We start from the raw sequence: 22567 nt of genomic DNA, 5'->3' as shown, positions 1-22567 counted from the left end.
TTGTCATTGTCTGTTGTTGTTGTCATTGTCATTGTCTGTTGTTGTTGTCATTGTCGTTGTCTGTTGTTGTTGTCATTGTCATTGTCTGTTGTTGTTGTCATTGTCATTGTCGTTGTCTGTTGTTGTTGTCGACGTTGTCGTTGTTGTTGTCATTGTCATTGTTGTTGTCATTGTTGTTGTTGTCATTGTTGTTGCTGTCGTTGTTGTTGCTGATGACCCAGGCGACCTCTGATTGATGTCTATTGATTAGATATTTTTGATTGACAGCTCTGGTCCCGGGTCTTGAAGGCCACGAGGTTGTTGTGAGTGAGGAGCAGCACTCAGGTCAGTCTGCATTTAAAACATCTAGAAACTGTCTCCTCCACCATCGTCTCATCTTGGATGTACTGAACAAAACGTGACGTCTGTCTCTGTCTCCGTCTGTCTCTGTCTCTGTCTGTCTCCGTCTGTCTCCGTCTGTCTCTGTCTCTGTCTGTCTCCGTCTGTCTCTGTCTCTGTCCAGGTGTGGAGGACACCGGGAGCCTGGGCCTCCTGTGGTATGAAGACGACGGTGATGATGAAGGTGGAGATGAAGAGCAGCCGTCAGACCTGAAGGACCCTGATTATCAAATAACGTCCAGGTCACAAGCTCCGCCCCCCAGCCTGCTCGTTAGCTTAGCATGTCAGCGTGTTGTTCTGAGTGTTTGTTGTTATTAACCTGCAGGTTCATTTCCCCCAGAGGTCGGTCTGACAGGAGAAGGCCAGGCAGACCTGGGATCAGTGATACACAGAACCATGTGGATCTGAGGATCTGCATCCTGGAGGACCATCACACCAACGTGCTCTCCAACAGAGGTCAGTTTCAAACGGCTTCGCTCAGACATGCAGTACGGCACACACGGCGGCGTCATGATGAACTTTGTGTGTTTATTTCAGTGTTTCAGAAAAGTCCAGTGCAGGACCTGAGATGTTCTCGTGGCCTGACAGAGGAGGACTTCCTGGACCTGCTGAGGTCCACCTTCCCTCAGCTTGTTGCTGAGGAACCTCTAGGCTTCTTCACGACTGACAGAACGAAGAGACTGCAGCCTCTGAGAGCGAAGACGCTGACACCTGAGGAGATCGACAGGTGCATCAGGCTGACCGGAGCAGGAAACTCTGCCCTCTACATCCGACTGAAGGTACTTCAAACCTGAACCAGGATCAGTGTCCTCAACTGATTCAGATCAAGTTTAGGTGAAGGCTGTGTGAAGCATTACGTCAAGGTGAAGCCCCAAAACCAAACACTGAATGTCTGCAGCCTTAGGTTTGGTTTGAGGACGGGTGGAGTCTGCTCATTAGGAAATCTCTTGAGGGTTTTTTGTGTCATGCGTTGAGGGCAGGCTGGTTCGTCTCCGGGGACAGGGTAGGCTCATCTTCCAACAATATTTTGTCAGGGTACCCAAGACGATCGTGACCAGAATGATAACATGCTCAGCCAGACCTTTATCCAGTGCCGGCACACGGCTAAGCAAAGTGTTCCGACCTGTTACAGACAGCAGAGGATCCTCAGAGCAGCGGTGAAGACCTCCGTCCTCTTCAGGATTCTCCATCCAGCTCTGCCGCCACGTCAGCTGATCAAAGCCAAACGTACGCCAGGTAACAAATCTGCACAGTGACAGTGACCACAGGGATTTATTGGACGGATGTTGATCAGTGTCTCCTGTCAATCATGTCTCAGATTATCGTCTCCCAGGAGGAGGCGTGGCCGACCTCGCCTCGGCGAAGAACCATCTCACCACTTCCTCAAAGTCTGCATGCTGGAAGATTCCCGGAGCGACGTGCTCCCAAAAAATGGTGAATATCAAAGATGAAAGTTGGACCGGACGTTTTCTTTGATGGAGGTTGTTGAGGGATGACGCCTGTTTTTTTTTGTGTCCTCGTCAGTGTTACTTAAGTCCTCGATACAGGACCTGAGGTGTCCTCGAGGCCTGCAGGAGGCAGACTTCCTGGACCTGCTGAGGTCCACCTTCCCTCAGCTGGCAGGAGACAACAAACCTTTTAACATCTTCAAGTCGGACAGGAGCAGGAAGCTACAGCGGCTCAAAGTGAAGACGCTGACGCCTGAAGAGATCTACAGGAGCATGAAGTCCACCGGGGTCGCAAAGACGCTCCTCTACATCCGACTGAAGGTACATACTGCAGTATTCTGAGCCAGTACACAGCACAGTACACGTCTCTTCTCTTGAATTTGCAGTATTTCTTTGTAAAAACCTGTAGACAGAAGATGAAGAGGAGGAGGAGCTGGACCTTTTACAGCAGAACGATGAGGCTGCTGTGGTGGTGAAAAGTGATGAAGTCCAGCTCAGCTCCAGGTAACTTCAAAACAAGAAGAACGCCATGAGTCACAACAAACACATGTACACAGTCCTTTTGTGTTTTTGTCCCACAGCAGCCTCGTTCAGTCAGCAGAGGAAGCTGATGAAGAAGAAGAATCTGTCGGAGACGGCGACTGGAAGCCGGATCCTGAGCTGCAGTCCTCAAAGATGAGGAGGAAGCGAGGAGCCAAGGCGTCCGGCGTGGAGGGGGCGTTGATTGAGAGCAGTAAAACGCCGTGTAAAGTGTGCGGGGTTTGGTACCGGGTCCTGGGCAGCCTGATCAAACACGCCTGGAGTCACGTGGCCGAAGCGCAGAGCGTTTGTGGAGTGTGCGGCGAGCGCTTTGAATCTGTGGAAGAGTTAAAGGCTCATCTTAGAAACTATCAGAAAACCCACGACTGTTCATACTGTGGGAAGTCTTTCCTCACCGTCACTGGCCTCAACTGTCACACCACGCTGCACACGGGAGACAGACCGTTTAAATGTGACGTGTGCAACAAGAGCTTTGCTCACATGTCCGGATTGAGCGTTCACCGCTGGGTCCACGTGGCGGATAAACCGCACAAGTGCGATAGTTGTCCGAAGGCGTTCGGTCTAAAAGCGCAGCTCAGAGCTCACAGGAAGGTGCACACGGGTCGAGACAAGTACCACTGCAACGTCTGCGGCAAGTCTTTCTACGACCTGCGATCTTTAACGCGCCACAAGGCGACTCACTCGGGGGAGCGGCGTTACGGCTGCGAGGTTTGTGGGAAACGCTTCAAACTTCCCGGCACGTTGAAGTCGCACGAGAAGATCCACACGTCCAGAGAGCGTCCGTACCTGTGCCACATCTGCTGCAAGACGTTCATCTCCAACTGTGGCTTGACCGCTCACATGAAAACGCACAGCAACGAGAGGCCGTTCATCTGCGGCGTGTGCAGCAAAGGCTTCATTTCCAACGGCGAGCTGAAGACGCACATGCGCGTGCACACCGGCGAGGCGCCGTACGGCTGCTCGGAGTGTGGACGCTTTTTTAAACGCAAGACTCATCTGACCAATCACATGAGGAGCCACCTGGGCATCAAGCTGTTCGTTTGCGGGGTTTGTGGGAAGGCGTGCTCTCGCCAAGAACACCTGACGGTCCACATGAGGACCCACAACGGAGAGAGACCGTACCAGTGCAGCGTCTGTGACAAAGCCTTTACTCAGGGCCACTGTCTGAAAACACACATGAGGAGCCACCAGGGGGAAGACGAGCCGCTCCTGAACGCACCCACGTCCTGAAAGACGCTTCGCCCACGCGCTCTGATGCCGCTGAAGAAAACATCTACGACTGACACGTGTCCGCGACATCAAACGTCTGCTCAGATCTGTCAATCTGTCTCTGATATCACAAACTAAAGGAAACAGTGCTTAAAGGTCCAGTGTGTCGGATTTAGTGACACCCAGTGGAATTATTGTGGGTTACACCCCCCCCGCTTACTTCCTGTCCACTGTCAGCCAGAACACATGGCGGCCAGAACACATGACGGCCAGAACACATGGCGGCCAGAACACATGGCGGCCAGAACACATGGCGGCCAGAACACATGGCGGCCAGAACACATGGCGGCCAGAACACATGGCGGCCAGAACACATGGCGGCCCGCCCGCTGCGATCAAGCCGGACTGACGGAGAAACTACGATGTTCAGGTGATTAAACACGAATGACAGACATACAGACTGTTAGACATGTCTGTATACAGACATATATATAGACTTATATACAGACTTATATACAGACTTATATAGAGACATATATACAGACTTATATATAGACTTATATAGACATATATAGACTTATATACAGACTTATATATAGACTTATATAGACATATATAGACTTATATACAGACTTATATATAGACTTATATAGACATATATAGACTTATATACAGACTTATATATAGACTTATATAGACATATATAGACTTATATACAGACTTATATATAGACTTATATAGACATATATAGACTTATATACAGACTTATATATAGACTTATATAGACATATATAGACTTATATACAGACTTATATATAGACTTATATAGACATATATAGACTTATATACAGACTTTATACAGAATATATGTGTTACTAGAAGCCCCATAAATCTGAAACACTGCCCCTTTACCCGAGCTGATATTTTAACAGTGTTGTGTGTTGTGCGTGTCACTGAGACCCGACACTGCACACAACACAGACAATATCACAATTTGTATTGTTGCTTTTTTTTGGTTTTAAATATTTAAAACGTTCTCCTAAGTTTGATCACAGTACTTTCATACTTCATGTTTATTCCTGGTTGTACTTCTGTTGTATCATGTATTCTTGTTCATACTGTAAATAAACAGCCGTTGCTGTGTTACTGTTTGTGACAGAATAAAATTACAGTCTGTGCGAAATCTAAATTGGTATTAGGGTGAAAAACAGAAAAAGTCTTTGGACTTTCAGTAGTCTCAGTCAGTCTCAGGTCAGTTCAGTCTCCAGTCTCAGTCAGTCTCAGTCCAGTCTCAGTCTCAGTGAGTCTCAGTCAGTCTCAGTCAGTCTCATCTCAGTCAGTCTCAGTCGTCCTCAGTCTCAGTCAGTCAGTCTCCAGGTCCAGTATCTCAGCGTCATCGTCCTCAGTGAGTCTCAGTGAGTCTCAGTCAGTCTCCAGTTCAGTCCAGTCTCAGTCAGTCTCGTCCAGTCAGTCTGTCTCAGTTCAGTCTCATCTCAGTGGGTCTCAGTCTCAGTTGAGTCCAGTGATTCCAGTCAGTCTCAGTCTCAGTGGCCAAGTCTCGTCCAGTCTCAGTCTCAGTACTCAGTGCAGTCTCAGTGAGTCTCAGTGAGTCTCAGCATTAGCCGTCCCTCAGTCTCGCAGTTCTGAGTCTCAGCAGTCCAGTCTCTCAGTCTCAGTCAGTCCAGTGAGTCTCAGTCAGTCTCAGTCAGTCGCATCATCAGTCTCAGTCTCATCAGTGAGTCGTGTCTCAGTCAGTCATTCGTCCAGTCTCAGTCAGTCTCAGGTCCAGTCTCAGCGTCTCAGTCAGTCTCTCAGTCTCGAAGTCTCAGTCGGTCTCTCTCAGTCATCTCTCAGTCCAGATCTCAGTGAGTCGCATCCGATCTCAGTCAGTCCTCAGTCTCAGTCATCCAGTCAGTCATTCTCAGTCAGCTCCGTGAGTCTCATCTCATGAGTCTGCAGTGAGTCTCCGTCGTCGCAGTCGTCTCAGTGAGTTCAGTCCAGGTCTCAAGTGCAGTCTCGTCGAGCTCAGTCTCGTCCAGTCTGCAGTCCGTCAGTCTCAGTTCAGTCTCAGTGAGTCTCCCAGTCCAGTGAGTCCTCAGGAGTCCATAGGCTCAGTGAGTCCTCAGTCAGTCTCATCAGTCATCATTCAGTCTCAGTCAGTCTCAGTCGTCTCAGTCCTCAGTCAAGTCTCAGTGAGTAGTAGCTCAGCCTCTCAGCGAGTCTCGTCAGTCTCGATCGTCTCTGAGTCTCAGTCTAGGTGTAGTCTCATCATGTCTCAGTCAGTCCAGAGTCCTCAAGTCAGTCTCAGTCAGTCCCCGTCTCAGTCGCTCGTGAGTCTCAGTCAGTCTCAGTCAGTCTCAGTCTCAGGTCAGTCTCAGTGAGTCGTCAGTCTCAGTCCGTCTCATGAGCTCATCAGTCAGTCTCAGTCAGTCTCTCATCAGGTCTCGTCTCAGTCATCAAAAAAAGTACTCAGGAGTCTCAGTCCAGTCAGTCTCTCAGTCAGCAGTCTCAGTCTCATCAGTCTCAGTGAGTCTCAGCAGTCATCAGTCTCGAGTCTCGCTTCTCGAGTCGGAGGTCCTCAGTCGTCTCAGTCAGTCTGCAGTACTCAGTCAGTCTCAGTCAGTCTCAGTCTCAGCTCAGTCGCGTCAGTCCGCAGTCTCGGAGTCAGTCAGTCCAGTCTCAGGTCCCAGAGTCTCAGTCAGTCTCAGCTCATCAGTCTCAGTGAGTCTCAGCAGTCTGCATTCAGTCTCAGTCGTCATCTCAGTGGTCTCATTGTCGTCTCAGTCTCAGTCATCTCGTCATCTCCGTCTCAGTCAGTCTCAGTCAGTCCAGTCAGCTCGGGTCTCAGGCATCTCAGCATCGAGAGTCTCATCAGTCTCAGTGAGTCTCAGTCAGTCTCAGTCAGTCTCAGTCAGTCTCAGTCTCAGTCAGTCTCAGTCAGTCTCAGTCTCAGTCAGTCTCAGTGAGTCTCAGTCAGTCTCAGTCAGTCTCAGTCTCAGTCAGTCTCAGTCTCAGTGAGTCTCAGTCTCAGTCTCAGTCAGTCTCAGTCAGTCTCAGTCAGTCTCAGTCTCAGTCAGTCTCAGTCAGTCTCAGTCTCAGTCTTACGTACGTTCAGGGCAGGTGCAGCATGTCGTGCTCGCTCAGGATTCGCTGAGTCTGCGCGTGCAGCGGTGTCAGGGCGTGGATGATGATGCGCAGGGTGGGCGTGGCCTCCGCCTGGCTCCGCACACACACCAGCTGCAGGAAGTGCTGCCGGTCCGGGAGGGCGAGGAAGACGAGCTCTGCAGCCTGACGGAGCAGCCAGGGGTGGTGTGGAGCCAGCGCCACCTCGTAGGCGTCCCTGAGGAAGAAGAAGGTTCTGTGGTGATGAACGGAACCTCATGTTTATTCTGCAAGAAAACATCCGGGCTCGGGCCGGTTCATGGACCGGCAGGTCGGTCCGTTGGACCCCTGTGCTTCAGAGCTGAGCTCTCGATCTTCCGGTCCATCTACGTTCCAACCCTCGCCTACGATCACGAGCTTCGGGAATGAAATGAAAATCACACGCAACATGTAAATAAGGGTAGTACCGGCTTTCTCGCTGTAGGGGGTGCTAGACTGAGGTTCTGCGTAGACGGTACAATAAACAGTGAACCCATTGCCTGCATTCTTTATAATGGCCAGCAGGGGTCAGCTCTGCGAGTCATTAGGTGCGACCTCTTGGGTCCTCGGGTTCAGGTAGATCCCTGAATGTTCCTGTGCTTGTTGTTGGACAAACAGTAACATCAGTTGTCTGACAGTGTGACTGGTCCATGAACGCACCGCGGTCTAACGTTTTTTTTTACCTGCTGAGCTCTCCAGGTGTTTTGAATCGTCCATCGGCGTCAGGTCCTTCAGCCAAACCCTCCAACATCAGCTTCAACCACAGCAGAGATCGATGCAGCCGCAGCAGCGTCCTGCAGCCCGAGTCTGTGCGGCGGGAGAAGTCAACCACGCCCTCTCTTAGCTCCGCCTCCACCATGGAGCGAACCGAACGATACGCCTCAAGAGGAAGACGACAGAACATCAGCAACAGATTCGCTCATTTCATATCACACGCTCTTTCTTTTCACCGCCTCACCCTTTTCTTTAGTCCAAATAAGGTTTGTAGTTGTTCAGGCGGACTCCGTTTCCCATGAGCCTCTTTGCCGCTGTGTTTGAGTGACAGTTCTCGTATCAGTACAACCTTCTCCTTCAGCTTCTGAGAAAACAAACTGACCATGGTACCGAGAGACTCCATGAAACTGAAAGAGACAAAGAAGACCAGTTAGCTTAGCTTAGCTAAGCTTAGCTTAACTTAGCATAGCTTAACTTAACTTAGCATAGCTTAACTTAACTTGGCTTAGCTTAACTTAGCTTAACTTAGCTAAGCTTAACTTAACTTAGCTTAACTTAGCATAGCTTAACTTAACTTGGCTTAACTTAGCTTAACTTAGCATAGCTTAACTTAACTTAGCATAGCTTAACTTAACTTGGCTTAGCTTAACTTAGCTTAACTTAGCTAAGCTTAACTTAACTTAGCTTAACTTAGCATAGCTTAACTTAACTTAGCTTAACTTAGCTTAACTTAACTTAGCTTAACTTAGCTTAATTTAACTTAGCTTAACTTAGCTTAGCTTAACTTAGCTTAGCTTAACTTAACTTAGCTTAATTTAACTTAGCTTAACTTAGCTTAGCTTAACTTAGCTTAGCTTAACTTAGCTTAATTTAGCATAGCTTAGCTAAGCTTAGCTTAACTTAGCTCTTAACTTAGCTAAGCTTAACTTAGCATAGCTTAACTTAACTTAGCATAGCTTAACTTAGCTTAGCTTAGCATAAAGACAGGAAACAGGGCGGACTACTTCCTGGTTTGGTCCGACACCACAAACTTTCCAACCTTTATGCTGAAGCTAAGCTAACCGGCGGCGCTATGCGACTGTTCCAAAGTTTGTGTACTTGAGAAGTTCGTCCCAGCTCTGCAGGTACGGCTCCAGCAGGACGTCATCGTCGTCCGCCATGCTGGACTTTAAATGCCGCAGCAGACGCCAGGCCTGGAACGATTGGCTGGGACACTCCTTTATGAGGGACGGCTGCGCTCCGTCTGGCTCCGCCCACTCGCCAAAGGCCAATGGAGTCTCGGGCTTAAAGAGAAAATCAGTGATCAGTTCGAACAGCTCGTCATGTTTCTACGGAGCCCCTCTGGTGGCATGGTTGTTGACCAACTGTTGTTGACCAACTGTTGTTGACCAACTGTTGTTGACCAACTGCAGGGCCCTGGAAAGCGGTTCCCGGTGGATGTTTACAAAGTGGAGCAAAATATTTCCTCCTGAGACGTCCGATGGGGTCCAGGAGAGAGAGGCGGACCCTGACGTCTTCTTTTCTGATAGAAATACTTTGCTGTTTACATATTGTGGCCACAATTTATTTATTTTTGACCATGTCACCAGATCCGAACTCCAGAGGACCAGAGTGTGACACAGCATGAACGAGGACGTCCTCGTAAAGTTCAGACACACCAACAACAGAGTCCTCAAAAGGATAGATGTACAACTGTGTGTGTGTGTGTGTGTGTGTGTGTGTGTGTGTGTGTGTTAGTCCTACCGTTTGGTGGTAAAAACTCAAACATGGCTGCCACACACTGCCACAGTCCTGGACTCCACCCTGAGCTGAAGAGAGACACAAAGTTTAAAGAGAGTCTCCGTGACGTCCCCGCAGACTGTCTAAAACCTGGACGTAGTCTCCGTGACGTCCCCGCAGACTGTCTTGCATGTTTGTCATTAACCTTCGTCTTAACAGATATTCTTCATGTGTATTTATATTTTAGACCAGCAGGGGGCGATGATAACCTGCGGAGTGTTATTTCAAACCTGTGTAATAACTAATCAGACACAGCATGGACTACGATGATGGAGGAAACTCACGTAGCAGCCAGAAGGAGCTGATGAAGAAGACAAGAGCCAACATGGCCGACAGCAGCAGGTAGCGACTCAGCGTTGTCCTTCTGAGGAAACTCATGGTGTACACACACACACACACACACACACTCTTTCCCTTTAATTCGTCCACTTCTCACACACACACACTTCTTCTCTCTTGTCGGGGTTAAAGGTCGTTTGTTTGGTCACTCCCACAGGTGTGTGTCTGGACAAACACACACACACACACCTCAGGACGACCTTCAAACCTCACACACACACACACACAGTGTCTGTGGTGAGTTCACTGTCTGTAATAACATCGGGACAGACGAGTGTCGGTGACATTTGGTGATAAAATGATTTATTGATGGTAAAATGACGCATGATGACACTTATGATATGAATTAATGATTGATTGGTGGTTCAGTGCATCTTGTGTGTGTATCATTGTCCGCGTGTGCGGCTGAAGAACAAAGGTTTGACTCAGGTAGCAAAGGTTCAGTTTGTGGCTTTTTAAGGTGGAATCTGACAACACCTGTGTGACGTGGACGAGGACCTTTGGGAGTGAGGACGTATTTGAGGGGTTAAGAATTGGTGTCTGTCCCTGTAACCACACTTAAAAGTCTTATTCAGGTATTAAGGACGTGTCCGACGCCTGAGAAACGCGTACGAGCTGCTTTTACCAACACACGTGAAGTTGAATCATCGTCCAATGAGGAAGTGTCTCTGTCCCAGTATATGTACAGTATATGTTCTAACGTCCAGCAGGGGGCGGCTCCATGACATCCACCCTCTGGACTTGCGGACCGGCCCATCGTAACATGACTGACTGGAAGACGATCAACATTGTTATGGATATACTATTCATACAGGACCTTTAATGTTTGGTGTCTTTGATGCACTGCATGATCACTGACAGTCTGCAGGCCTGTCCACTGTCCACACTGATTATTCTGACGTATTCCAGGAGTTTCAGCTGCTCCTCCCTCAGTTTTGGTCGCACATACACAAAAAAGGAATCAAATCGACCGGCTCGGTCAGGAATGGTGAGCTGTGACTTTTCTCAGAGTTTCACCAAACGGTTTTGCCAAAAATCACCAAAAACCACGGCAAAGTTTACAATGGGTGTGTATTGGTAGAATGTTCCAGAGCTAGAGTGGAGAGGGAGAGAAACATTTGTCAAAAAATACATTTGCAAACGGCTCTCGTGGCCACAAATGTCACTCTACAGAAATAATTTCTACATAGAAACGTAGGAAAATTCGTGGGCTACGCAGCGATATCACTGCTGAAGCTGTCAGACTTATAGTTTTGGCGGGAGACGCACTGATGCTCCAGGATCACCCACCGACAGCCCCATCTACTCCCATGTAAACTGGAGAGCAGAAATTTCCCAAAGGAGCACGGGGCACCTGTTCTTTCTCTCTCTCCCCAGGTCACATTTTTTAACTTCACACACTGAAATTCAGCATTCACATGGTCGACAAGATGAGGATGCTCACGGTCATTTGGGCTTTTTGATACCACCTACCGTTTGGCATTAGTGTCCACTAGTTGGAGGGGCTTCATTTAGAGATTTTCTGTGTCTCTCAGCAGTCACTCACACACAGACAGAGCACAGCTGCAGTTACAGCTCTGACCTGCAGCTGACCCTGGTTGCTCGGCAACCTCAAGCTGCCTTTTACTGACTTTGTTGAAGTCTCTGTGCTGCTGCAGTGTCAGTAATAATGTCTGTCAGACACACTCTACATTTATTTACAGTTTGTAGTTTGAATGAATTGCTTCATCAACTGTTTTAGCTCCTGTTGAAGTGTGTGAGGATTATGGAGCTCGTTGTTCCATCATGTCCTGATGAGCTCTGATAAACCTCCACATGGCTGAGGTCTTCTGGACGTCTCTCCAGCAGGATGTTCAGGATGTTGGCTTTAGGGTTAAAGGTCAGGTTCAGGTCAGGGGTCATGAAGTGCAGGATGCAAATGAAGGTACAAACAGATGTGTGTGCGCTGAGGTCAGCAGAATCCTTCAGCTTTGACCTGTAAGACGTCACACAGTCCAGGACGCTTCTGAAGAACCTGAGAGAAAAGACACACATCATCAGTGTGTTTCATAATGAAGCATGAAGTAAGACTGTCTCTGTCTCTGAGACTCACCTTCAGCGTGGTGACAATCTCTTCAAACAGACGTTGAGCTTCCGGAGTGTGCGGTTCTTCAAAGTAATCTGACGCAGAGACCTCGACATTGATAGACGTGATGTTCCTGCACACGCCTGCAGAGACACGGAGGACGCTGTGTGAATCATGTGTGTGATCATGATAGGAATAATAAGTGTGTTATTGTGTCGTACTGTGGAAGTGCAGGATGGCCTGGCCGCTCACAGGTGTGTGTCAGGATCAGAGTTTCCAGACTCTTCAGTCCGGCCTTGCACAGCTCTGTCGCCGCCTGCAGGCTGAGGTCAGTAATACGCTCCAACGCCAACACCTGCAGGTGAGCACAGCTACGCACTGCACGCACGCACACACACACATAGACAGGTAAACAGGCAGGTAAATATATATATATATACACACACACACATATATAAGTGTGTGTGTATGTATGTACACGTTAATGCTCTTTATTCAGAAACCCTCATGTCACATCTACATTTCAGGATCTGGTTATTATAGACACAGATTAAATGTTAAATATAAATATTTCAATATTTATCATCACAGTAACAGTGTTACACACATTAGTAGCTGTAAACACTCAGCATTAGAAAAATACATACGTTGGTCTGGTGCTTACATAAAGAGTAAACATTTATAATCATCACTTTAAAAGTTACATACGTTGTTTTTGGTGCCTGTTGGTGGCCGGTTTGTTTCCCAGCATATATTAGTTTGTGTGTGAATGGGGTATAAGAGACATTAACTTAAAGAACTTTGTAGAAAGGCGCTTTATTGAAGTTCGTCCATTCCTGTTATTAGTTTTACGGGGCAGAACCTGCCACATCCAATATGGCGGACGCGCTTAACGTATCGCACCAACGATCAACCCGCTCAATGAGGCGTCTATGTCAATAATGTCTGTGTATATATGTCTGTGTATATATGTGCTGTGTAAAATAGTGTCTAGGTATGATAAGGGTCTGTGTATAATATGTTCTGTGTGATATGAGGTGTGTATATATGTCTGCTATATGTGTCTGTGTTATGATGTGTCCTGTGTATAATGTCTGTGTATATATGTGTGTGATATATGTCTGCGTCAGATGTGTCTGTATATGTGTCTGTGTATATGGTCTGATGGTATATATGTCCTGTGTATATGATGTCTATGTAGATTATGTCTGTGTATATATGTCTGTGTATAATGTCTGCGGTATATATTGTGTCATGGATGGGGTCTGCGTTATGTGGTCTGTGTAATTAGTCTATGTATATGTGTCTGTTTATTGTCTCTGGGGATATGTGGTCTGCGTAATGTGTCTTGCGTTATATGTGTCTGGTCATATTGTCTGTGTATATGTCTGCTTATTATGTGTCTGCGTATATGTTCTGTGTATTATGTCTTGATATGTGTCTGTGTATATGTGTCCTGTGTATATGTGTCTGTGTATATTGTCTGCGTATATGTGTCTGCGTATATGTTGTCTGTGTATATGTGTTCTAGTATATGTTCTGTGTAGTATGTGTCTGTGTAGATGTGTCTGCGTATATGTGTTCTGGGTATTGTATGTCTGTGTATAATATGTCTGCGTATATGGTCTGCTCGTATAGTGTCTGGATATTGTCTATGTATTGCTCGTGATTGTGTCTGTGTAGATGTGTCCTGTGTATATAGTGTTTGCTGCTTATTTAATTCTTATTATGTCCGCGTATAGGTGTCTGCGTAATATGTGTCCTGTGTATCATATGTCTATAATGTCGTCCGTAGCTAGTGTGTCTGCGTAGTGGTCGTGTATATATGTCTATGTACTATGTTCGCGTATATGTGTCTGCGATATGTGTCCTGGAATTGTTGATATATGTGTCTAATGTGTTTCTCGATATGTGTCTGTATATATGTCGTATATGTGGTCTATGATGTGTGTGATATGTGTCTGTCTGTTATATGTCTATGTATATGTGTATATTATATGTGTCTATGTATATGTGTCTGTGTAATGTGTCCTGCGTATATGTGTTCCGCGTATATGTGTCTGTGGTATTATATTCTGTGTATAATTGTCTGCGTATATGTTTCTGGGTATATAGTCTGTGTATGATATGCTGCGTGGTATATGTGTCTTGCGTATATGTTCTGTGATCTATGTCTATGGGTAGACAGACAGACAGGTACATAGACAGGTTAAACAGGGCAGGACAGACGTAAACAAAGAAGACAGGTTAAGTACAAGACAGGTAACAGTAAGGTACAGACGTCAACAGCAGTAAGAGTACAGGACAGGTAAACAAACGAACAGGTGAGTGACAGACAGGTTAACAGACCAGACAGGTGGAAGTGACTCACCTGTATGTGAGTGCCTGCAGGTTCCTGCAGTAAGCCGCTTGCCCAGCCACAGTGTCCTTCGGTGAGGATGTGAGGGACACTGAGAAGACAGACAGGTGGAGCAGGACTGCCCCCTGTTGACCGCAGCAGGGCCTCCACCCCGCCTCCACACTGTCTCCTGAGACACAACACACACCAGGTCAACCTCAATACCCACAATGCACAGGCGGACAGTTGGCCTACATATTGTACCTGTTTACCGTGGCAATGTGCTTTAAGAAAAAAGAATCAAGAAAGCACCCGTGTGGCCGCCCTCTGCTCACAGGTTTAAGACGGACTCGGTTTAAACAGACTCGGGGTTTAAGACAGACGCAGTGTTTAGGACAGAGTCAGGGTTAAGACTGAGCAGGTTTAAGGACCGACTCAGGTTTAGGACCAGCCTCAGGTTTAAAGACAGCGTCCGTTTAGGACAGACTCAGGTTAAGGACAGACTCGGGTTTAAGCAGACCTCAGTTTGAGGAGATCAGGTTTTAGAGAGTCGAGTTCAGTAAGACGATCAGGTTTAGGGACAGACTCAGGTTTAAGACAGGAGTCAGGTTTTAGTGACAGACTCCAGGTTTAAAGACGGACCCGGTTTAAGACGGACTCAGGTTTAGACGGACTCAGGTTTAGGACAGATGTCAGTTAACGACAGATCTAGCAGTGTAATACAGACGCGTGGTAAGGACAGATCAGGGTAGGACAGAGTCAGGTTTTAAGAACTGAGTCAGGTTTTAGGACAGACTCAGGTTTAGGACAGACTCAGGGTTTAAGTGGGGTGGTGGTTTAACAAACGAGTCAGGGTTTAGGACAGACTCGTGGTTTAAGACAGACTCGGTTAAGACAGACTCAGGTTTAGGACAGAGTCCAGGTTTAAAGACTGCGTAACAGGTTTAAGACCAGACTCAGGTTCGGAGACCAGAACTCAGGTTTAAGACAGAGTCAGTGTTTAGGACAGACTCAGGTTTAAGGACAGAGTCAGGTTTTTAGACAGACCTCAGGTTAAGACGGGACTCAGGTTTAAGACGGACTCAGGTTAAGACGGACTCCGAGTTTTAGACAGAGTCCGGTTTAAGACAGACTCAGGTTTAGTACAGACTCAGGTTTAAGACAGACTTCCAGGTTAGACTGAGTCAGGTTTAAGACAGACGCGGGTTTCGGACAGACTCAGGTTTTAAGACAGAGTCCAGGTTTGACGACTCAGGTTAAGACGGACTCAGGTTGAGACGGGACTCAGGGTTTAAGACAGATCAGGTTGACGGGAGACTCAGGTTTAAGACACAGGTAGAGTCAGGTTTAATACAGACTCAGGTTTAAGACGGACCAGTTTAGGACAGATTCAGGTTAAGACAGAGTCAGTTAAAGATGGGCACCTCAGTGTTAAGACGGACTTGCAGGTTAAGACAGACTCAGGTTTAGGACAGACTTCAGGTTTAAGACAGACTCAAGTTTAAACAGACTCAAGTTTAGGACAGACTCAGGTTAAGACAGGACTCGGTTAAGACGGCTCAGGTTTAGGACAGAGTAGGTTTAGACAGACTCAGGTTTTAGAGGACAGACTCGGTTAAGGACAGGACTCAGGTTTAATACCAGACTCAGGTGTTAGGACAGACTCAGGTTTAGACCAGACCGGGTTAGACAGACTCAGGTTTAGACGGACTCAGGATTTAGGACAGAGTACAGGTTTAAGACAGACTAGGTTTAGGACAGACCTCAGGTTAAGGACAGACTCAAATGAGTGAAAGTGGACAGACAGGTTAACAGACAGACAGGTGAAGTGACAGGACAGGTTAACAGACAGGACAGTTGAAGTGACTCACCTGTATGTGAGTGCCTGCAGGTTTTCCTGCAGTAGCAGTTGCCCAGCCACAGTGTCCTGTTCTGTGCGGATTGAGGACACTGAGGAGACAGACAGGTGGAGCAGGGACTGCCCCCTGTTGACCAGCAGCAGGGCCTCCACCCCCGCCTCCACACTGTCTCTGAGACACAAACACACAACAGGGTCACTTACAATACCCACAATGCAAGGGACAGTTTTGATACAATATTGTTACCTGTTTACCGTTGGCAATGTGCATTTAAGAAAAAAGAAGCAAAGTAAAGCCCATCCGTGGGCCGTCCCTCTGCTCACGGTTTTAAGAACGGGACTCAGGTTAAGACGGACTTCAGCGTTTAGGGACAGACTCAGGTTTAAGGAAGACTCGGTGTTAGGACAAGACTCAGGTTTAATTAGGACCAGGTCAGGTTTCGGACGACTGGGGGTTAAGACAGACGCGGTTACAGACAGAGGCAGGTTTGGATCAGACTCAGGTTTAAGACCAGAGTAGGTTTAGTACAGACTCAGTTTAAGACGGACTCAGGTTTAAGACGGACTCAGGTTTATGGACAGTCGGTTTAAGACAGACTCAGGTTTAGGGCAGACTCAGGTTTAAGACAGGCTCAGGTTTAAGACTGAGCAGGTTAGACAGACTCAGGTTTGGACAGACTCAGGTTTTAGACCAGCGTCAGGTGTTAGACAGACTCAGTTTAGACGGACTCAGGTTTACGAGGACCAGTTCAGGTTTAAGCAGACTCGGTTTAAGACGACTCAGGTTTAAGACAGAGTCAGGTTTAATAACAGACTCAGGTTTAAGACTGACTCAGGTTAGGACAGATTCAGTTTTAAAGACAGAGTCGGTTTAAGATGACTCAGGTTTAAGACGGACTCAGGTTAAGGAGACTTACCAGGTTTGGGACGACTCAGGTTAAGGACAGACTCAGGGTTTAGGACAGACTCAGGTTTAAGACATGACTCAGTTTAGGACAGAACTCAGGTATAGGACACGACTCAGGTTTAATACAGGACTCGGGTTAGGACCGAACTCAGTTTAAGACCAGACCGGGTTTAGGACAGACTCAGGTTTAACGGACTCAGGGTGTAGACAGGTCAGGTTTAAGGAGACCAGCTGTTTGGACAAGGACTCAGGTTAAGGACCAGACTCACGGAGTGAGTGAAGTACAGTAGACAGACGGGAGTGCAGTTAACAGACAGACAGGATACAGCGGTACAACAGGTGAGACTCACCTGTATGTTAGTGCCTTGCAGGTTCCTGCAGTTAGCAGCTTGCCAGCCACAGTGTCCTGTTCTTTGAGGATGGTGAGGACACTGAGAGCGGACAGGGTGAGCAGACTGCCCCCGTTGACCGCGCAGGGCCTGCCACCCCGCTCCACAACTGTCTCTGGACCAAACACAACACACAGGTCAACACAATCCCACAATGCCAGGCACAGTTGGACTACAATATTGTACCTGTTCACCGTGGCAATGTGCATTTAGAAAAAAGATCAAAGAAAGCACACCTGTGTGGCCGGCCCTCTGCTTCACAGGTTTAAGACGGACTCAGGTTTAAGACGGACTCAGGTTTAAGACGGACTCAGGTTTAGGACAGACTCAGGTTTTAAGGACAGACTCGGTTTAGGACGACTCAGGTTTTTAAGACAGAGTCGTGTTTAGGACAGACTCGGGTTAAGACAGATCGGGTTTAAGCAGAGTCGGTAGACAGACTCAGGTTAAAGACAAGTCAGGTTAGGACAGACTCGGTTTAAAGACGGACCTCAGGTTAAGACGGACTCAGGTTTGAGGACAGAGGCAGTTTTAAGACAGACTCAGGTTTGGACAGACTGCAGGTTTAAGACAGACTCAGGTTTAAGACTGAGTCAGGTTTAAGACAGACTCAGGTTTAGGACAGACTCAGGTTTAAGACAGAGTCAGGTTTAGGACAGACTCAGGTTTAAGACGGACTCAGGTTTAAGACGGACTCAGGTTTAAGACAGACTCAGGTTTAAGACGGACTCAGGTTTAAGACAGAGTCAGGTTTAATACAGACTCAGGTTTAAGACGGACTCAGGTTTAGGACAGATTCAGGTTTAAGACAGAGTCAGGTTTAAGATGGACTCAGGTTTAAGACGGACTAGGTTTAAGACAGACTCAGGTTAGGACAGACTCAGGTTTAAGACAGACTCAAGTTTAAGACAGACTCAAGTTTAGGACAGACTCAGGTTTAAGACAGACTCAGGTTTAAGACGGACTCAGGTTTAGGACAGAGTCAGGTTTAAGACAGACTCAGGTTTAGGACAGACTCAGGTTAAGGACAGACTCAGGTTTAATACAGACTCAGGTTTAGGACAGACTCAGGTTTAAGACAGACTCTTTTTAGGACAGACTCAGGTTAAAACGACTCAGGTTTAGGACAGAGTCAGGTTTAAGACAGACTCAGGTTTAGGACAGACTCAGGTTAAGGACAGACTCAGGTTTAATACAGACTCAGGTTTAGGACAGACTCAGGTTTAAGACAGACTCGGGTTTAGGACAGACTCAGGTTTAATACAGACTCAGGTTTAGGACAGACTCAGGTTTAAGACAGACTCGGGTTTAGGACAGACTCAGGTTTAAGACAGAGTCAGGTTTAGGACAGACCGGGTTAAGGGACAAGACTCGGTTTAAGACAGCTCAGGTTAAGACTGAGTAAGGTTTTAAGACAGCTCAGGTTTAGGACAGACTCAGGTTTAAGACGAGTCAGGTTTAGGACAGACTCAGGTTTAGGACGGACTCAGGTTTAAGACAGACTCAGGTTTAAGACAGACTCAGGTTTAAGACGGACTCAGGTTTAAGACAGAGTCAGGTTTAATACAGACTCAGGTTTAGGACAGATTCAGGTTTAAGACAGAGTCAGGTTTAAGATGGACTCAGGTTTAAGACGGACTCAAGGTTAAGACAGACTCGGGGTTTAGGACAGACTCAGGTTTTAAGACAGAGTCGGTTTAGGACAGACTCGGGTTTAAGACAGACTCAGTTTAAGACAGACTCAGGTTTAGGACAGACTCAGGTTTAGAACAGACAGGTTAGGACAAACTATGTGTGTTACCGCGCGTTCTTGTGGAAATCCTCCCGCGGCTCGTCGGGTTCGAGGCGTTCAGGTTGTGAAGAACCACAGACTGAGTCTGAGTACATCATTGGGAGACAGAGTGGTCAGGAAACACAACACACACCAAGAAACACACCAATGTCGATCAATCCACTCCTGAAAATATCCAACAATGCTATAAAATATAGCACACGCCAGGTTCTCTAGACACAAGATACTATTAGAGCTGTGGACAAAGGAGAGGGGGGGGACGTCTCGGAGACTACGTCTAGGTTTTAGACAGTCTGTGATGAGGAAAGAGGAGTATCCAATGTTCAGGTGCTGATTGGACAAGTTGTGATCTTTTAGTTTTTCTGTCTCTGTCTGTCTTCTTGGCTTCTGTTGTTGACCAGATTTCGTGTCTGGGCAGTAGACCAATCTTCAGATGGACGTAGTCTCGTGACCTGGAAAGTGGACCACAGTGTGGAGGGTGGACTAGAGTATAACATTAGGGCTAACTCAGTTGGTCAGTCCTGTGGCAGCAGAGGTGACCTAGGTACGGCGCCTGATAGGAATTATTATTCACTAACATGAAATAGGTTTTCTGGTCACTCTGGACGCCCCTCATTCAGCAATACAGACACAGAAATAATGATGTACTTATTATTCATACTTTCAATCATCACCACAAATGCTCTTAAATAAATTAAAATAGTCCCCCAAAAGATGCTCCTGTTTGTTTGTCTTCAGCAGGAACCAGCCCGATGAGTCTGGATGTTCTTCATCATGAAAATCAACTGAGTGAAGCTTCTTTGTGCTGCTGTTACCAGAGCACGCACCTTGAACAGAACATGCGAACAAATATTTGTCACCCGGCAAACAGCAGCCTGTTAACAGTAGACGACAATGAACACAGTTGATGACGGAGGCGGCAATGACGAGGAGGATGAGGATGGATGTGATGAAGACAACTGAGCCCTTGTAGTGAATGATGAGGATGAATCTATGAGACGTCCCCGCAGACGGTCTAAAACAAGGAAAGTATCTTCGTGATTCCACGCAGACTGTCTCTTAAAAAAGGACAGTGTCTCGTGACGTCCCCGCAAGACTGCGTAAAACAGGACGTAGTCCTCCGTGACACGTCCCCAGACTGTCTAAACCTGCACGTAGTCTCCGTGAGTCCCTGCCATACTGTCTAAAACCTGGACGTATCTCGTTACGTCCGGGACATCCCGCCAGGGACCTGTCCTATTATAAACCCTGGACTAGTCTCGTCGTGACACGTCCCGCAGAACTGTCTAAAACTGGCCGTAGTCTCCGTGATACTCCCTGCAGACTGTCTAAAACTCGGACGTAGTCGCTTTGACGTCCACCTCCAGACTGTCTAAAACCTGGACGTAGTCTGCTGTACGCCCGCAAGACGTCTAAAACCTGGACGTAGTCCCTGCTGTATGGACGCACAGACTGTCTAAACCTGGACGTAGCCTCTGTGAACGTCCCCACAGACTGTCTAAAACCTGGATGTAGTCCTCCGTGACGTCCCCCAGATTGTCCAAAACCCTGGACTAGTCCCTCCGTGACGTCCCCGCAGATTGTCTAAAACCTGGACGTAAGTCTCCGTGACGTCCCCACAGACTGTCCTAAAAACCTCCGGACGTCGTCCGCCGTGCGCTCCCCCAGACTGTCTAAACCGGACGTATGTCCTCCGTGACTCTCCCGGCATACTTGGTCTAAAACCTGGACGTAGTTTCCGTGACGTCCCACGCAAGACTGTCTCGTTAAACATGTTTATTTTTCTGCTGTGAAGTGTGACATTGGACATGGGGCCTTTGGAGGACTGACTCACTTCTGGAGCCAGCCCTCAGTGGACGACAAGAGGAACTGCAGTTTGGTTTTTTTTTTCTGACTCTGGTGATTATGAGCGTATCTTTGCCTGAGCTTGAACTTTGGACGTTGGGTGGGCTCGCCACGGTCAGCTGTTTCCTGCAGTGATGAAGATATGAATGAGGATGATATTGAGATGATGATGATGAGGGATGAAGCAGATGACAGGAGGATGGATGAAGAGGAGGATGATGATGATGAGATGAGATGATGCGAAAGGGAGAAGAGCGAGAGAGTGATGAGGATGGATGTGAGGAGGATGAGGAGTGATGAGAAGGATGATGATGATGGGATTGATGCAGAGGAATGATGATATGGATGAGGTATGAGATGAGGGATGATGATAGCAGGAGGAATGATGAGAGGAGGGAGGAAGAGATTATGATTAGTATGATAAGAGATGAGATGATGATAGGAGGATGAAGAGGAGGGTATGATGAGAGGAAGGATGGGATGGAATGATGTGCATGAGAGGATGCGGATGATGAAATGCTGAGGAGAAGAGGGAGGATTAGAGAGGAAATCAGCAGGGATGGGATTCGGGGAGGAGGAGGCAGAGGAGGACGAGATTGACGGCGGATTGAGGCTGACGTAGGAGAGGCTGCTGCTGCTGACTAGGATGCTTGATTCGATAGCTCCGCTCGAGGCGCTGAGGATGCTGATGAGGAGTGCTGCTGATGCTGAAGAGGCGGATTGCTGCGGCTATGCCGCTGCGCGGAGATGCTGATGACTGAGGATGACGAGACTGCCTTCTGCCGAGATTAGGCTGCTGCTAGCTCATGCTGCGATGCAGCTACACATGCTGCTGCCTCGTAGGAGGCTGCTTTGCTGCTCTGAAGACGCATGCCTGCGGCGGCTGGCCGAGCTGCTGCTGCGGAGATGCCATCGGCGGAGGCTGCCAGCGCTTCTGCTGCTCTGCTGATGCGTCGGCTGCTGCTGCTGACTGCCTGCTGCTTGCGGATCCGCGGCCGCTCTATGCGGACACCTGCTCTGCGGCGGCATGCTGAGGCGGCTGAGGGGCGGCTGCATCGTCGGCGGTGCTCTGGCTTCGAAGCGTGCCCGACCACGCGGACTCCTGCCGGCCGGCGGCTTCAGCGGCTTCATGCTGCTGCTGCTGCTGCGGCTGCGCGGCGGCGGCGCGCTGCGCGCGTCCATGCATGCTGCAGCCGGCGTCTAGCTTCGGCTGCTATCCGACGGAAGCTGATGCGTGCTGCTCCTGCCGGCGCTGCCGCTCGGCGCCTCTGCGGCTGCTGCTGCCGGCCTAAGTTCGGCGGCTGCGGCGTCTTCTTGCCGCCGCTTGTCCTGCTGCCCGGTGCTGCGGCGTCTTCTGCAGAGCGGCTGCTGCTGCTGCCACTGCTGCGGGCTGCCCGCGGCTGCCATGCCGCAGGCGCGTGCTCGCTCTTCGTCTGCCGACTGCTGATGGCCTGCGGCGCTTCCGCGGCCTGATGCTTCCGCGGATTCGGCCGGCTGCCGCGGCTGCTGCTGCGGCTGCTGCCTGCTGCGTCTTCCGCCGGCTATCTGCTGACCGCGGCTGCTGCTGACTCGGCTGTCGGCATAGTAGCTCTAGTTCATGACTGTTGCTGCATGCCGCGGCGGCTGCCTGCCGCGGCGGATGCTGCGGTCCTGCGGACTTCTTCTGCGGTCATGACGGACGTGCTGCAGCAGAGCTGCTGCTTCTGGCAATCTCTCATCCACCCCCCACCCGGGTCTTCGGCTGCCCCCGCCCGAGCGCATATCCCTTCCCTCCCTCCTCCTCTTCATCGCTCCTACCTCCTCCGCCCTCCTCACTCCTCCTACA

At 48.5% G+C, this 22567-nt stretch overlaps 2 protein-coding genes and 1 long non-coding RNA gene across 3 annotated transcripts in view; 1 reads left to right on the top strand and 2 right to left on the bottom strand.

The window, feature by feature from the left end:
- LOC113745024 (zinc finger and SCAN domain-containing protein 2-like) overlaps nt 1-4169 on the top strand; it is a 7990-nt gene extending 3821 nt beyond the window's left edge. Inside the window, exons 2-10 of the mRNA XM_027276421.1 lie at nt 268-324; nt 503-620; nt 704-834; nt 916-1157; nt 1511-1614; nt 1697-1812; nt 1903-2147; nt 2236-2330; nt 2408-4169. Of these exons, the coding sequence (XP_027132222.1) occupies nt 268-324; nt 503-620; nt 704-834; nt 916-1157; nt 1511-1614; nt 1697-1812; nt 1903-2147; nt 2236-2330; nt 2408-3596 (2297 nt within the window). The 3' untranslated portion in view covers nt 3597-4169. The remainder of the gene's footprint in view (nt 1-267; nt 325-502; nt 621-703; nt 835-915; nt 1158-1510; nt 1615-1696; nt 1813-1902; nt 2148-2235; nt 2331-2407) is intronic.
- Nucleotides 1-9587, bottom strand: part of gltpd2a (glycolipid transfer protein domain containing 2a) — a 13103-nt gene extending 3516 nt beyond the window's left edge. Inside the window, exons 1-6 of the mRNA XM_027276419.1 lie at nt 9494-9587; nt 9174-9238; nt 8529-8713; nt 7675-7837; nt 7400-7596; nt 6685-6915 (exon numbers count right to left, since the gene is read on the bottom strand). Of these exons, the coding sequence (XP_027132220.1) occupies nt 6687-6915; nt 7400-7596; nt 7675-7837; nt 8529-8713; nt 9174-9238; nt 9494-9587 (933 nt within the window). The 3' untranslated portion in view covers nt 6685-6686. The remainder of the gene's footprint in view (nt 1-6684; nt 6916-7399; nt 7597-7674; nt 7838-8528; nt 8714-9173; nt 9239-9493) is intronic.
- A 1616-nt stretch (nt 9588-11203) lies between these two features.
- LOC113745029 (uncharacterized) lies at nt 11204-11973 on the bottom strand. Its single transcript, XR_003461949.1, has 3 exons — nt 11835-11973; nt 11641-11756; nt 11204-11562 (listed from the first exon to the last, which is right to left on the bottom strand). It is a non-coding gene; the product is annotated as an uncharacterized LOC113745029 (long non-coding RNA).
- Between the last annotated feature and the right edge of the window lie 10594 nt (nt 11974-22567).

This window comes from Larimichthys crocea, unplaced genomic scaffold (assembly GCF_000972845.2).
Source record: "Larimichthys crocea isolate SSNF unplaced genomic scaffold, L_crocea_2.0 scaffold378, whole genome shotgun sequence".
Classification (NCBI taxonomy): domain Eukaryota; kingdom Metazoa; phylum Chordata; class Actinopteri; family Sciaenidae; genus Larimichthys; species Larimichthys crocea.
The sequence above is the reverse complement of the archived record's forward strand: the minus strand, read 5'-3'. Positions and strand labels throughout refer to the sequence as shown.